Source organism: Tamandua tetradactyla, chromosome 11 (assembly GCF_023851605.1).
Source record: "Tamandua tetradactyla isolate mTamTet1 chromosome 11, mTamTet1.pri, whole genome shotgun sequence".
NCBI classification, from domain to species: domain Eukaryota; kingdom Metazoa; phylum Chordata; class Mammalia; order Pilosa; family Myrmecophagidae; genus Tamandua; species Tamandua tetradactyla.
Genome location: NC_135337.1, coordinates 74,224,757 through 74,239,389, shown reverse-complemented (window position 1 = coordinate 74,239,389; position 14,633 = coordinate 74,224,757). Strand labels below are relative to the sequence as shown.

General features: G+C 39.0%; 1 protein-coding gene across 2 annotated transcripts in view; it reads left to right on the top strand.

Moving 5' to 3' along the window:
• LOC143650295 (putative adhesion G protein-coupled receptor E4P) overlaps positions 1 to 13,486 on the top strand; it is a 56,474-nt gene extending 42,988 nt beyond the window's left edge. For both annotated transcript variants that reach the window (XM_077120911.1, XM_077120910.1), the window contains 6 exons: positions 2,367 to 2,602; positions 4,184 to 4,250; positions 5,912 to 6,003; positions 7,653 to 7,833; positions 8,790 to 8,885; positions 11,264 to 13,486. In XM_077120911.1, the coding sequence (XP_076977026.1) occupies positions 2,367 to 2,602; positions 4,184 to 4,250; positions 5,912 to 6,003; positions 7,653 to 7,833; positions 8,790 to 8,885; positions 11,264 to 11,371 (780 nt within the window). In that variant the 3' untranslated portion in view covers positions 11,372 to 13,486. The remainder of the gene's footprint in view (positions 1 to 2,366; positions 2,603 to 4,183; positions 4,251 to 5,911; positions 6,004 to 7,652; positions 7,834 to 8,789; positions 8,886 to 11,263) is intronic.
• The last annotated feature ends 1,147 nt before the right edge of the window (positions 13,487 to 14,633 follow it).

The window sequence follows — 14,633 nt, the reverse complement described above, 5'->3', positions numbered from 1 at the left end:
TGACTTGACGGCCCAAATCAAGGGGAGATGAAAAGCTCCTTCCCGAGGCCATTCCACATTAAAAGAGGGCCACTTGGCTGAGCAGAATGTCTGCCATTTGCCTTTCTTTACAATAAGAGATAGATTCTGACCTCTTTCCCTGACCTCAGACCAGTGTCTTAAGGTCAGAGAAATGTCGACGACATTCCCTGACCCATCTTTGGTAAAACGAAAACAATTCCCAACACACAAATACAGACAGACACACACAGAGCCGGCACACCACATTTATACAGTTTCAGAGACACAGCTCAGACTGGCCTGATGACTGTGATCGAGTCTCCCCCCGTCAGAAGGGAAACAGAATCAGAGTCAGCTCTGTAGGAAGCCTCCAGGCGTCCCCGGAGGTCCCCCAATCCTGAGGCGTCCCTCGGGAGAGTGACCTGCAACCCCTGGACACGTCTGCCGGCTGCAGTCGGGGAGTGCTCAGTCACTCTCTGACAGTCACTGCCAGTCTGACAGACTAAGCGATCACACCTCAGACAAAAAGGCCTCACTTACCCCGAGAGAAAGAGCTGTTGGAGCCTCCCCTTACGAAGAGCCGATCTCGGTGGGACCTCCAAATGTAAGAATTCGAGAATTCGAGAGTTTTGCCATGCAAAGGAAGACTCCAAGAGATGTTCTCTCATGCAACATGCAAGGGGTTTATTTACCACACATGCGTGGGGCTCACTGAACACGCAGGAACAGAGAGCCCCGAGCCTGAGTTTGCAAAAGCTTTTTAAGGGGTAAGATGAGTGGGGCGGGGGTTGAGCATGGGTCACAGGTGCTGTTTTGCAAAAAAGCAGATAACGAACAGTTTTATAACAAGCATTTCTTAACAGTTTTACAGCAAGCATTTTTTAACAGTTTTACAACAAGTAATCTTGGCGCCAGGATTGTTTATCTTCAGCCTGATGGGGCCCATAATTCTTTTCTTTATAATTCTTAACTCACACCAAATGCATAGCCGTGAATATAAAATGACACAAATGCTTTTGCTGGATATTTCAGAAGCTAAAATATATGTAAATAGCTAAATTAAGCAGGAAAAATTAGCTACTGTAAAGCTTTATAAAATTCCCTTTTACAAATGGTGGTCTCACAGAATGAGTTGAGAGATGATTACTCCTCTTCCATTTCTTGGAAGAATTTCTATAGAATTGGAAATATTTCTTCTGTGTTTATAGGGGATATTGGTCTGAGATTTAATTTTTTTGTGATGTCTTTGTATGGTTTTGGTAAAAAGGCAGTACTGCTGTTGTAGGATGAATTGGGAAGTGTTCCCTCCTTTTCCAGTTTTTTGGGAAGAATTTGTGAAATGTTGGTATTACTTTTTCTCTAAATGATTGATAGAATTTACCAGAGTTGCCAATTGGTGAGGGGTTTACCATGTTGCAAATTTTTTTTGAGTTGTTGTAAAATTGTATATAACATAAAATTCCCCATTTAATTCTTTAAAAATATACAATTCAATAGTTTCTTTACATTCACAATGTTGTGCACTATCTAGGTCCAGATCATTTTACTCACCCAAAGGAAAAGCCCCAAACCCATACCCACGCAGAGTTACCCCCTACTCCACTACCTGCTAATCTGCTTTCTGCCTCTGCAAATTTCCCTGTTATGCACATTTTATATCCACAGAATCATACAATATGTGGTTTTTGGTGTCTGGCTACATCCACTCAGCATGTTTTCCAAGGTTAGTCCACATTGTAGCCTCTTGCTTCTGTGGCTTTCTCTTTCTTTGTCCGAATTACATTCTTTTATAAAGGACTCCATTAATAGTGTTAAGACCCATCCTGACTGAGGTGGAACACAACTTAACTGAAGTAATGTCATTAAAAGGTCCTACTTACTATGGGTTCATACCCATATTATGGTACTACATAATGACTCTGAGAAAAAGATTTGAGGGCAATTAGTTTATTTGGGACATCCTAGGAAATAGTCAGATGGGCGGGGGGGGAATGAGACTGTGAAAGGAAGGCAATTGCAGGTACAGTGGGAAACTGGAGTGTTAATTCCATTGGGGAGCTCTAGGAGGTAGGGTAGAATATGTAACTCAGCAACAAAGGCATTTGCTTATCAACTCTGTCAGTCATTGTTTTAAGGGATGCTCCTAGGGCATTCATTACTTGGTACTTCTGGCTTGCCCCATGGATGAGGTGAGCAAACTTCAGTGGCCAGTGAATGCCTTCAGAAGAAGTATTGCCCTCCGGCAAGCTGTTGTAGGTGTTACAATTGAAATTCCAGACCCGTATGCAGAAAATGATAACTGCTGGGAGTAAAATCACGCACTGACAATATCTACTCCACGGTCCTAATTATTCTCTCCCCTCCAGGTATTGTGCTCCATCATTGCAGGGGCATTGCATTATCTCTACCTGGCCTCCTTCACCTGGATGCTTCTTGAAGGGCTGTACCTCTTCCTCACTGTCAGGAACCTCCAAGTGGCCAACTACACCAGTGCAAGCAGATTCAAGAAGAGGTTCATGTTCCCTATTGGCTATGGGATCCCAGCTGTGATTGTGGCTGTGTCTGCAATCATAGGATACAAAAATTATGGAACACATACTCAGTAAGCATGATGTGTGCATTTACGGTGAGAGAAGTGTCCACAGCCAACATATCTCCTGAAACCAAATTCTTTTTGTCAAATCCATTTTCCAATGGTTAACTATTCTTCATTCTGTACTTCCTTAAACCAGAGTTATATCTTCTCTTGGAAATCCCTGATTGGGGTTGAGTATTTTACAGAATTTGGTTAAACCAGGGCCTCCTTCTCAAGACAAATGTACATAGACATAAAATTTTAAATACAACTTCAGAGAACTCGTGCACAAGTAAAGCAAATCTAGAGCCCCACATTAAGAGGCTTTGTGCTCCGTATTTTGTGTGATTCTGAAAGGGTAGTTTGAATAGGTTGAGATTAACCTCTAAAATGTAAAGAATAACAATAATAATAATGCCTATCAAAGGTTTATGATCCACAAGAGACAGTGTTTCATGTATACAATATATCAAGTCATCCTCACCACAATACTACAAGGTCAACACTATTATCTCTTGCCCCGGATATCTGCACTTAGCGTTTTTAATAAGCTTTCCAAAGGTCACAGCATGAAGGAGAGTAATTTGGCATTCCCAAATCAGTGCTCTGAATAGCTATGTTTTACTGCTTCACTGAAGAAGTTTCCTCAGTAAGGAAAGCTCTGTATGCAACATTTAATTAAATAAATTAACATTATGACAATGGGGCTTAGGTAAGGAAGTAGGGATATGACCTGAAACAATGTGTGTGATGCTGTCCCTTTTGTTGTCAAAGAAATGCCCTGTCTCTAGCTTGAAGCTATGGCTTGCCAGAATGATTTTATAGATATATTGGTAGCATAGATGAGGAGTCAGCAAACTTTTTCTGTAATGGGTCAAGTGGTACATGTTTTTGGCTTTGCAGTTCATAAGGTTTCTACTGCAACTATTCAACTCTGCCATTGTACTTTGGAAGCAGTCACATGCAAAGGAATGGGCATGGCTGTGTTCTAATTAAACTTTATTTACAAAAAGAAAAACAAAAACAAGCATTATACTGGATTTGGCATGTGGACTGTAGTTTACAATGCCTGGATTTGAATACAAGTGTGGGAACTTTTCTGCCCACCAATGATTGTTTAGTTGTTACTTTTACCAGATTCATTCTGCTGGTTTACTTCCAGAATAGGGTAAATTAGGTTAACTTTCTCAACCTAAGCCATGACAGCACACAAAGTATTTGGTTAACAAAGTACTTGACTTGTGGCATATGCTAATTAGTGTTGGTTGTTTTTATGGTTATAGTTAAATTATTATTCTTTCTTTCTCAATATAGCAATCATCTTAATAATAATTACCCATCTTAGGCCTTAATTCTTTACTACACATTGGATCAAAATACTTTATGTGTGTTCTGATTTAATCTCTCCAAAAATATTATTAGCCGATTTATACTTGAAGAAACTGAAACTTGGAGATACAGTTTATAAGGGGCCAATGACAACCCATCTGAAATCCTAGTTCTGAGCTGAAAGATCCCTGGCCCTGCTATTACAGGAGCCTGCACTCGAGCCCTCTGCCTTCTCCAAAGGAATAGGCAGCTAATACTTTTCTTTCTCTCTCCCAACAGTTGCTGGCTAAAGATAGATGAAGGGTTTATATGGAGTTTCATGGGACCAGTGGCAGTCATTATCTTGGTAGGTAACAGTGGCAGGTATTTATTGGTGACCTCACTCAGAGTTGGCCAAACATCAAGAAAGTATTTCTTAGTTTCTAAAGTGTAAATGAGATGAAGATAAGGAACATAGCCCAATGTGATCAATACCTTTTCCTTGAAATATGTTTCAGCAATGCTTTCCTTGGCTTCCCCCAGCTCATGCTGCTCTTATTGAGCCACATTTTTGGGTTCCTCCCATCAGTGTTGGAGGTTCCCAGGGCTGACCCCATGGACCTCCTTTCAGTCTTATGACTTTCAATAATGAGCTATATGCTGTGGATTCCCAAATTTATATAACCAGCTAGGATTTCTCCTCTAAACTGCATGTATATATAATCAATCTGTCTCTCTGGCATCTACACTTGAGTATCTTGAACTTTGAGTTCTGTTTTGATTCTTCATTCAAATCCTTCCTCCAGGTTGATCCATCCTTCAGTCAGTCAGTGATGTTTTTTCCTTCTGATTCCTTACTTTAAGAACTCTGGAGTAATCCTGATATATTCCTTCTCTCAGGCCATGTGTAATTCATTGGCAAATCCTGTGCTCCACCTTTAAAATATCCAGAATCTATCCACTTCTCCCCACTTCTGTTTCTGTGACCCAGGTCCAAGCCAACATCACCTCTGACAAACCAGTAGAGCCCTTGCTGGTCTTACCACTCTCATCCTTCCCACCTAATCTCAAGGTGGGAGCCAGATTGAGCATATTATAATTCGATTTTCCTTGGCTCTGAAGTCTCCAGTATTTCCAGCCTCACAGAGTAACAGCCAGAGTTCATTCAGTGTCCTATCTACACTATATGATCTGTCCCCCACTCCATTGCTTCTTGCCCTCCTCCCCTCCCTTTCTACTCTTCACTTATTCTGCTCCACCCACACTAGCCTAGCTATTTTCCCTTGAACACAGCACAGAGTCCAACTTTTGGCCTTTTGCACTTGTGTTACCTCTGCCTGGAGGATCCTCCCCTAGAGAGCTACATGGTGCTTTCTCACCTCTTTGTAACGTTCACTCAAATGTCATCTTTCCCATGTGGCTGTCCATTTCCTATTCCTCCCTCAGGGTTTCTCATCTCCCCTCATGCTTTCTTTTTCTCCGTAGCACTTTCACCATCTCATATATTATTTTGGAAGCATACATGTTGTTTTGTGTCTGTCACCTTCAATGGGAAGTAACCTCCATGAGAACAGGGATGGTAATTTTCTTCTTGATTACTATGTCCCATCAGCATATGATCAGCACTGAATAAGTAATATTAACTGAATCTGATTAAATGAATGAATGCACATTCCTTAACTCTAGGTCTTGATTTTCTTTTCAATACTTTATGCATATCTTCATTCTCAAAAAACAACTTACATTAGGTACTGTGTTTCTCAAAAACACAATATATGTACGTGTTCTTATAAAGATTCATTGGACAAGGTAAAATGAAATTTTTGCTTCACAAAAGACCATATATAATTTTGTATTTCCATAAATGTAATCATACTGTACATGTCTTCACATCTTATTTTTCAGTCTCTGAGATCTTTACGTGAAAGCCTGTATCTTTTGGGGAAATTCTTAGGTCCACCTCAAAGTTGCTTTGAAAGCAACAGCCTTGACAAAAAGTCAGGTTAATATTTAATGCTTTTTCCACAGATAAACTTGGGATTCTACATCAGAATTCTGTGGGTTTTGAAAAACAAACTGTCTTCCCTCAATAAAGAAGTTTCCACCATTCAAGATACCAGGTAAGAAGACATCAGAATCAGTGGCACCCACAGATTTGTCATTATGATGTGTTTCCACAAGACCACTCTGCCTGGGAAAGAAAAGGCCCCATGCAAAAATATGATACAGACTTTCCTGGTACTAGGTGGAGAGTAGGTGAGGGACAACTTGCAGAAGAAATGAAAGCTGTAATTTTTCAAGTGACAATGCATTTCCTCATTTGTTTATTCAACAAATGTTCATCAAGTAGCTCCTTTGTATAGTATGCTGTTCGTACGGCATTAATGCCACAACTACAAATATTATCCATCTCCCATCCCCACTAAGAGCCCACCTACTTCTGGATTCCATTCTCTTTGGTTGTAGCAACTCAATTATCATTGGTGCCAATTCAAACTTAAAAGTAAAAATGACAAGAAACTAATGTTAACTCAAGGAATTTGATAGATGCTGGGCATTTCCCAATGTTATTTCACTGAATGCACACAATACAAATTCATGTGGTGGTTAGTGCTACTAATATCCTTATTAGTCAGATGAGCAAACTACTTATCTAACCCAGCAGTGGGTTAGTAACTTGCACTGGTGAGTCATGAAGACAAGAGTTGAAGGATTATCTTTCCAACTTCAGACCCTGGCTTTGACCCCTCATCTACCAAACCAACCGAACACCTCTGAGCCCCAGTTTCCTCATTGCTGGGGGTAGGGGGCAAGTTTCACCATGCTTGGTATTTCCCCATTCCACCCCACAAATATGTGCCTGGGTGCAAGCTACACACACACACACACACGCCCATACTCTCACGTACTGGTTCTTCCAACCAGCTGACACCTGCAACATCACTCCATTATTCTGAACACGATTTTCGTTTGAAGAAACCCAGCACATGATTGTGTTCTGAAATCTCGATATCATCACTATACAAATTTGATGCAGGTATCCAGAAGTTACTTTCTATAACTCTTCCAATAAATACAGGCCTGGCAGATATATCATTTCTAAGATTGGGGGTGTCTTAATTTGCCAGAACTGCTTTAAAAAAAAATACCACCAACTGGTTTTGACTTCCTAACAGGAATGTTATGGTTAAAATCCAAAATCAAGATAAGGGCAAGGCCTAATTTCTCCTGGAGTCTGTAGCATTACAATGCTTGCTGCCAGCGATCCTTGGGGTTTCTTGGTTTGTATCTCTACCTGCTGTCACATTGGGATACGTCTTCTCCATTCTGTCTTCTGTAACTTCTGTGTTCTCTTTCTAAGGCCTCCAGAAATATGGATTAAACTCAGTTTGATTCAGTTGGTCACATCTGAATAGAGCCCTCAAAGATCTCATTCCTGAATAAGTGCACACCCTGACTCATCTTAACATATTCAAGTATACCATTTACAATGGGGTCAACACAATAACATGGATTAAGATTAAGATCATGTCTTTTCTGGGAAACATTATTCAAACTACTTGGGAGAATGTATTACTCTCAGCAGAGGTGATTATGGACATGGGCTCTGCCTCATCTTTGAGCTCCGTGACTTTGTGTAAGGCATTGAACTGCATGAGGTTGATCTGAAGGTTAAATAAGGTGATTCAAGCAAAGTGTTTGGCATGGGGCCCAGAGCGTAGTAAGTGCCTGATAAATGGTGATTATTATTACTGTATATTTTTTTCAGAGTCATGACATTTAAAGCCATTGCTCATCTGTTTATCCTGGGCTGTTCTTGGGGCCTTGGCTTTTTCATGGTTGAAAAAGTAGGAAAGACAGTTGGATTAGTCATTGCCTACATATTCACCATCATCAATATGCTGCAAGGGGTTTTGATTTTTGTGGTATATTGTCTCCTTAATCGCCAGGTAAGACTAATTATTTCCTCCTGCCAGCCTAGTCCCAAAGTCTTATTGAATGGCAGCTCATATTCTCGCCTTACCCTGACCCTTTATATTTGTATTTTGGGGTTGTCTTGATCCTGGGAAAAGCTTTTGGGTGCTGCATGGGTCTACTATGTGCTCTGGGTTTCATTCATTTCCTAACATATCTCTTAAGAGTACTGTATCATTCAGGAAAATATATGTTATACTGTAGTGACAAATAGCCCTTCCCCAATATCATTTATTACTAATATCAATAAAGGTTTATTTTTGCTCATGCTACATAAATATATTTTACATAGATAGGCCATTTACAGGTTGTATGCTTTTTATATCATATTTGCCCTGGGATCCAGGTTGAAGGGCAGTCCATTACGTAGAATGCTGGTGGCATTATGGCAAAGGGGAAGGAGATGATGGTGAAGGATGCCTTCACTCTCTTAGAGCAAGTTTGTGACCATATATGAGTCCACCAAGAGGAAATACATAATCTTTCAATGGTGAGATTCATGGTAGGACCTTATCTTTTGCTAAGGTATACCTTCTTCAATGGATTGATCGAGGATTAAATGACACTGTATGAAAATTACTTTGAACATAGCTAATGTTCAACAAATGGTGGCCTTCATGCCATCATCATCCTCATTGTCATCACCGCCATCACCCTCATTGTCACCACCTTCATCTTCATCATCATCCTCACCTTCATCAACATCATATATAGACCACTTATGGTGCCAGGCATCTTTTTCAACAGCTGAAAAAGTTGAACTTAAATAAAATGAATCATCTGAGCATGGCCAAGATTATACTGAAAACCACTGAAAGAGTAGTAGAATGCAAGGCTCAGCATCTGTACCTTTAGTCTCCCATTTTAGAGCTTTCTATCATGAACCAAGCTCTGGATGTAACCCAAGCTTCTGTATTCCTCATACTTCCAGGTGCGAATGGAATATAAGAAATGGTTTAGTGGAATGAGGAAAGGGGTGGAAATGGAAATCACTGAGCTGTCTCACTCTACTACCCACACCAAAATGGTAAGGTCGTACCTGCTGCTGCACCATGCACTTGTGAATCAATTTCTCATGCTACCATCAGCTTCCTGCATCCTGGATCTTAAAAAAGGAATTATATTAGGTTCCTGCAATGATTCAGTTGAAGTTCTGGTTTTAATGAGAGTGAAAACAAGAGATCTTCCTTCCTTTTCCTTGCCTCACTCCTTTCCATCCTTTCTTTCTCTTTTTTCTTTCTCTCTACTTCCTTCTCTCTCCATCCCTCCCTCCTTCCTTCCCCCTTCTTTTTTTCTTCTATACTCCCTCCGTCTTCACCTGCCTTCCTTCTTTCCTTCCTTCCTTTTTCCCTAACACTCCCTCTCTCCCTCCCTCCCTTCCATCATTTTCTTTTTCCTTATTCTCTCCATGCCAACCTCTCACCCTCCCCCATCTTTTCTTTGTTTTCTCTTCCCTCCCTCCTCCCTTCCTTCCTTTCCCTCTTTCTCTCATTCCTTCTCTCTCAATCCTTCCACAAATAGCCAAAGGACATTTGACAAAATGTCATCATTCCCTTAATAAATATTCATTATTTAAGTAGTAGAAAATCTACTACTTTCCAGGCACTGCTTTAGTAACTGGGGAAATAAAACAGTGGATGATTAGCAGAGATCCTTGCCACTGTGGAGCTGACATTCTAGGAGGGAGGAGGCAGACAATAAACCACACAAAGCAAGTTATTCAATATGTTAGAGAGTGATATATACTATGGAGAAAAATGGATCAGGGAAGAGAAATCAGAAGTCCATAGCGTGAGAGAAGCATAATTTCAAATACCGTGGTCACAATAGGCCTTAATGAAAATGATGTCATTTTGGTGAAGTACTGATGAATATTTACGGTTAAAAAACAGTGCTGATTGTTGACATTATCCAGATTGGGAGAATGGTGAACAGACTCTAAACGCTTGGGAGAATTCATAGATGACTCCTATAATTGGGTTTTTCTCTTGGAGGGGCTCATGGTAATGTTGCAAGAGATATGAGCTTCATTTGGGACATGGAGCTTCTAAGCTTGGGCAGCTACAGCAATGCATGCTCTGCCGTGTGTTCTTGTTCCCTCACACATGAGTTGCCACCTGGGAGACTGCCTTAGGTTGGAATTCTCTAAAAACAGGGTCTAAGATGGAGATTATAATGCATGAAATTTATTGAGAAAGAGACAAAAATGGGTTAGGGGGGCAGGATGGGGGAGATAAGCAGTGACATGGTCTTAGTTGAAGTTGGTTTCAGCCTGATTCTATGGGAGCTTTGGTGCATGAATTGTACCATAAAGTTGGAACCATCTTGACATATGTGGCTAGGCCTTTGTGCCTTTGAACTCAGATCTGTTTTCCTATGAAAGTTTCCAATTTACCAATTTCATTGTCATGACAAATCATCAACAACTTTTAGGATCAGGCTGTCAGTGGAACACTCAAGTTTCACACTAAGGACGACTCTGTTCTGGGACTAATGTCTGCATCCTACCATTATCCTGTATCATCTATGCCAAAGGAATGTGTCAATAGTACCTGAACTGTCCCAACACATAAGATCACCAAAGACAAGTTGTGTTGTGGAATCCATAGCATGGATTCTGGTGTTTGTCCGATCTGAGTTTGAATCTTGGCTCTTTCAGGTTCTAGTTGGTAGAATGTGGACAAGTGATTTCTGAGCCTCGGTTACTCACCTTTGAAATGTCTCTCTGAGGATCAAAATAATCTACATATAAACACTTTGTCCTATAAGGAATTGTATCAACTTAATTTTTACTAATATCAAGTTATCAAGAGTTTACTTTATATAAGACCCTGATTAATAATCTATATCCCCTATTTCTGGACAATACTTTGCATTCTAAGAAGCACATATTCAACCTTACAGTCTTGATTAATCCTACTGGCTGTTGTCAAAATCCTACCACCACTGTGAAATCAAAGTGCCTGGGTTCAAATCCCAGTTCTGCCACTTCCAGGCTGTTTGGGATTGGGCAAGTCACTTACTGTCTCAGTGCCTCAGTTTCTTCATTTGTGAAATGGGAATAAAATTATAGTACCTATCTCATCACAAGGATTAAATGAGTTCACATATGTTAAGTGACTAGAATACTGCCTGGGATATAGAAAGCCTATGGAGGGTTTGTAAAAAAAATTGAAGTAGAATAAGAAGAAAATAAACTAAAAATGAAATATAATAATAAAGAACCATCATGGTTGGTGATTTGGGGGTGGAGTCTATAATGTTAGATTTTAGGGCAACTTCACTGAGTTTTGGGCCTTATAGAAATCCTGGTTTGTCAAAATCTAGGCATGGTAGAAATTTTATTTCATCAATGGGGTATTCATTTCTCTTCAGCTCTTCCTTCACATTATCTTTCCCAAATAGGAGGAACCAGTGAAGACGTCAGAGTTACGTCATAAAAAAGACATGGTGTCTGCCCAGCCGCAGCCGACTCAACTTGTCTCTATTTCTTGGGTGAAGACAGAGAATTGATCTGCTCCTCTAAGGCACCTCCCCATGGTGATGTGTGGACTAGACAAATGCTACCATTTGCATCTCTTCTGTGGTTCCCTATTTTGACCTCTTTCTACATGGAAAGAATGGGATGCATAGTGAGAATTCTTAGGTCCAGTATCCCATGGTGTGTCTTTGATCCAGTTGTGCGAATAAGTGTCCTTGGGATGCTTTTTAATGATGATGGAAATCTGGACTTAGGTCACTGTGCCCTCTCAGGCTTTCTCCTATTTCTTTTCCCCATGCTGACTCACATGATATACATGGTGTTGTGTTTTATGCCTCTGAAGGTTTTGCATAAATGGAAATTTGCATAATTCCATAATTTCCATATGAATAAATATAAAATGGGGGTTGCATTCTTGGAATGCCAAAAATTACCATCATCTCCATTTAGGAGCACACTGTGGCCAGGAAGAACTTTGAAGCCAGGTCATTGGCACTCTTCCCATTTTCTTTGCTTGATTACTTTTCCAAAATTGGATTAAAAATAATTTTGTTTTCCAAGTGTCATCTTGAACATTTCCCAGCATAAATTCTACCAAACAAACAGTGTGGCATTTACACAGACATCGTTTGGCCTTGCGTTATCATCTCTAATTTCTTTTCCAAAGTTACTGATTTTATATATTTTTTCTAGCACTAGAATTATTAAATGCATGGATGACTTTGCTATCGAATATATTTTTTAAGATTTAAAATTATAATAAATGTTAAACATAATCATAAATGTTAAAATAGCAGCTAAGAGTTACTATATTCCTTTGAAAATAGTTCATGGATGGCTCTGGCATTGTGAATGAATGTTTGTGGCTTTTTCTCCTTAACTGGCCTAAATGTCTCCTCTGTGGGTGAACAATATAATCAGAGTGTGTAATCCACTACACCTGCTGATTTGGCATGAAGTGATTCCTTTAGGAAAGTTAATATTTAGAGAGAGCCAAATTGTTTCAAAATGTGTGCCTACACTGGGACTTTTTGTTTTGCACAATTTCAAATATACACAACTAAAACTTGATTTCATAAAAGGCAACCTTGTGGAGCAGCTGAAGAACTCTTGTGCTTATGTATCAGTAACATCTCTGTTCTTCTCTGCTTATTGACTACAGAATTAACAAGCCAGGTATTTTAGGTGCTAAAGGTTTAGAATCGAACTTCCGTATTCTACATTTTCCCTCCCTTCCAAAGTGAAGTTTGTACTTTCTTTTTCTGCCTCTACCAAACCTTTACATTCTTCAAGAGTCAACTTAGTTTCTACCTCCTTCAAGGAAATCTTTTTTTTCCCAACTCTCCATAAAATTCAATTCCTTTTCTCAATTCCTGAAATCCTTAATTTAGGTCTGGATGATGTGACTGACCTTACATGTCCTGTGCTGTTTCACAAAAGTTGTTTGCTTGTGTGTGTAAAGCAAGCCTCTCTGAATTGAGACTTCTTGAAGGTAAGAATGATAGAGGTGATAAATTATAAGTTCCTTATCTCCCCCTGGAACATTATTTTGCAAACTTGGCACTGTTGACATTTTGGACTGGATGAATCTGTTGTAGTGGGCTCTCCTATGCATTGTGGGATGTTTAGCAGTTTCCCTGGCCTCTACCCACATGCCAGCAACAGCTCCCAACCTAGTTGTCATAATCAAAATTATTGCCACATGCCCTGGGAACAAAATCACCCCCAGTTGAGAACCACTGGTCAAAGGCCTAAGGATGTCTTCTCTCCTTAGCTAATTAGAAAGTGATAGTAAAAACATAATTGATCAACTGTTTAAGTCCTTGTGATTTAAAACAAGGATAATGAGAAAAAACAGTAGTATTACAATGTGCATTTCTCAGTTAGTGGGATCATAAACAATTCTAATTTTAAGGAATTAATTTTTTAAAATATTAACACAGTTGTTAAAATTTAACCAATTATTCAGTAACAAAGAGCTGGGTAATGCCTGAATTCTATCTTGAGTTTTCTTGGAACTGCTTTGGGACCAGGTATCTTAAAATGTAAGAAGAAGCAAAAAAAATGTAATAAAGGTATGAATAAAACTTTGTGGAATCAATACTATTATTGGTTATTGAATGATTAAAAAATAACTTGTATTTTTACCATTCTCTATCTTCTGTGTTTCCTTTATTATGCTGTGCCAAGCATCATGCCTGAACACAATAGTGGTTCAGTAATAACCTATCAGATCCCCGGCAGTCCTTTTTGCAGAAATGGAAAAGCCTATTCTCAAATTCATGTGGAATCACAAAGGACCCTGAATAATCAGGTCAAATTATTGAAAAAGAACAATTTTGGAGGATTCACACCAATTTTAAAACTTATTACAACAAATCAAAGCAGAAAAATGATCATCTTCATTGATGCAGAAAAGACATTTGACAAAATTCAACATCCTTTCTTGTTGAAAACACTTCAAAGATTAGGAATAGAAGGAAACTTCCTCAACATGATAAAAGGACTATATGAAAAACCCACAGCTAACATCATCCTCAATGATGGAAACTGAAAGCTTTCCCCCTAAGATCAGAAACAAGATAAGGATGTCCACTGTCACCATTGTTATTCAACATTTGTGGTGAAAGTTCTAGCCAGAGCAATTAACCAGAAAGAGAAATTAGAAGAAAAAGAAATACAAGGCATCAAAATTGAAAAGGAGGAAGTAAAACTCTCATTGTTTGCAGATGAGATGATGTCATATGTCAAAAAAACACAAAATCCACAGCAAAACTACTAGAGCTAATAAATGAGTACAGTAAAGTAGCAGGTTACAAGATTAATATTCAAAAATATGTAGTGTTTTTATACTCTAGTAATGAGCAATCTGAGGGGGAAATCAAGAAAAACTTTCCATTTACAATTGCAACCAAAAGAAGAAGATATTTAGGAATAAATTTAACAAAGGATACAAAAGACCTATACAAAGGAAACTACAATAAATTGCTAAAAGGAGTCACAAAAGACCTAAATAAATGGAAGGGCATACTGTATTTATGGATTAGAAGAAGAATTCTTCCATTAGGTAAATTTAAGACACCTAAGACATTAGGTAAATTCAATTCATTAGGTAATTCTACCTAATTCCATGGAATTGAAAGACCTATTTGAAAGACACTAGGTCAATTGAAAGACATTAGGTCAATTCACTTCCATTAGGTAAATTCAAAAGAATTGCTTAAATTTAGAACTGGAAAGGAATTCAGACATCATCTAGTCCAGTGGTTTTCAAATACTACACTCAGGAAGAAA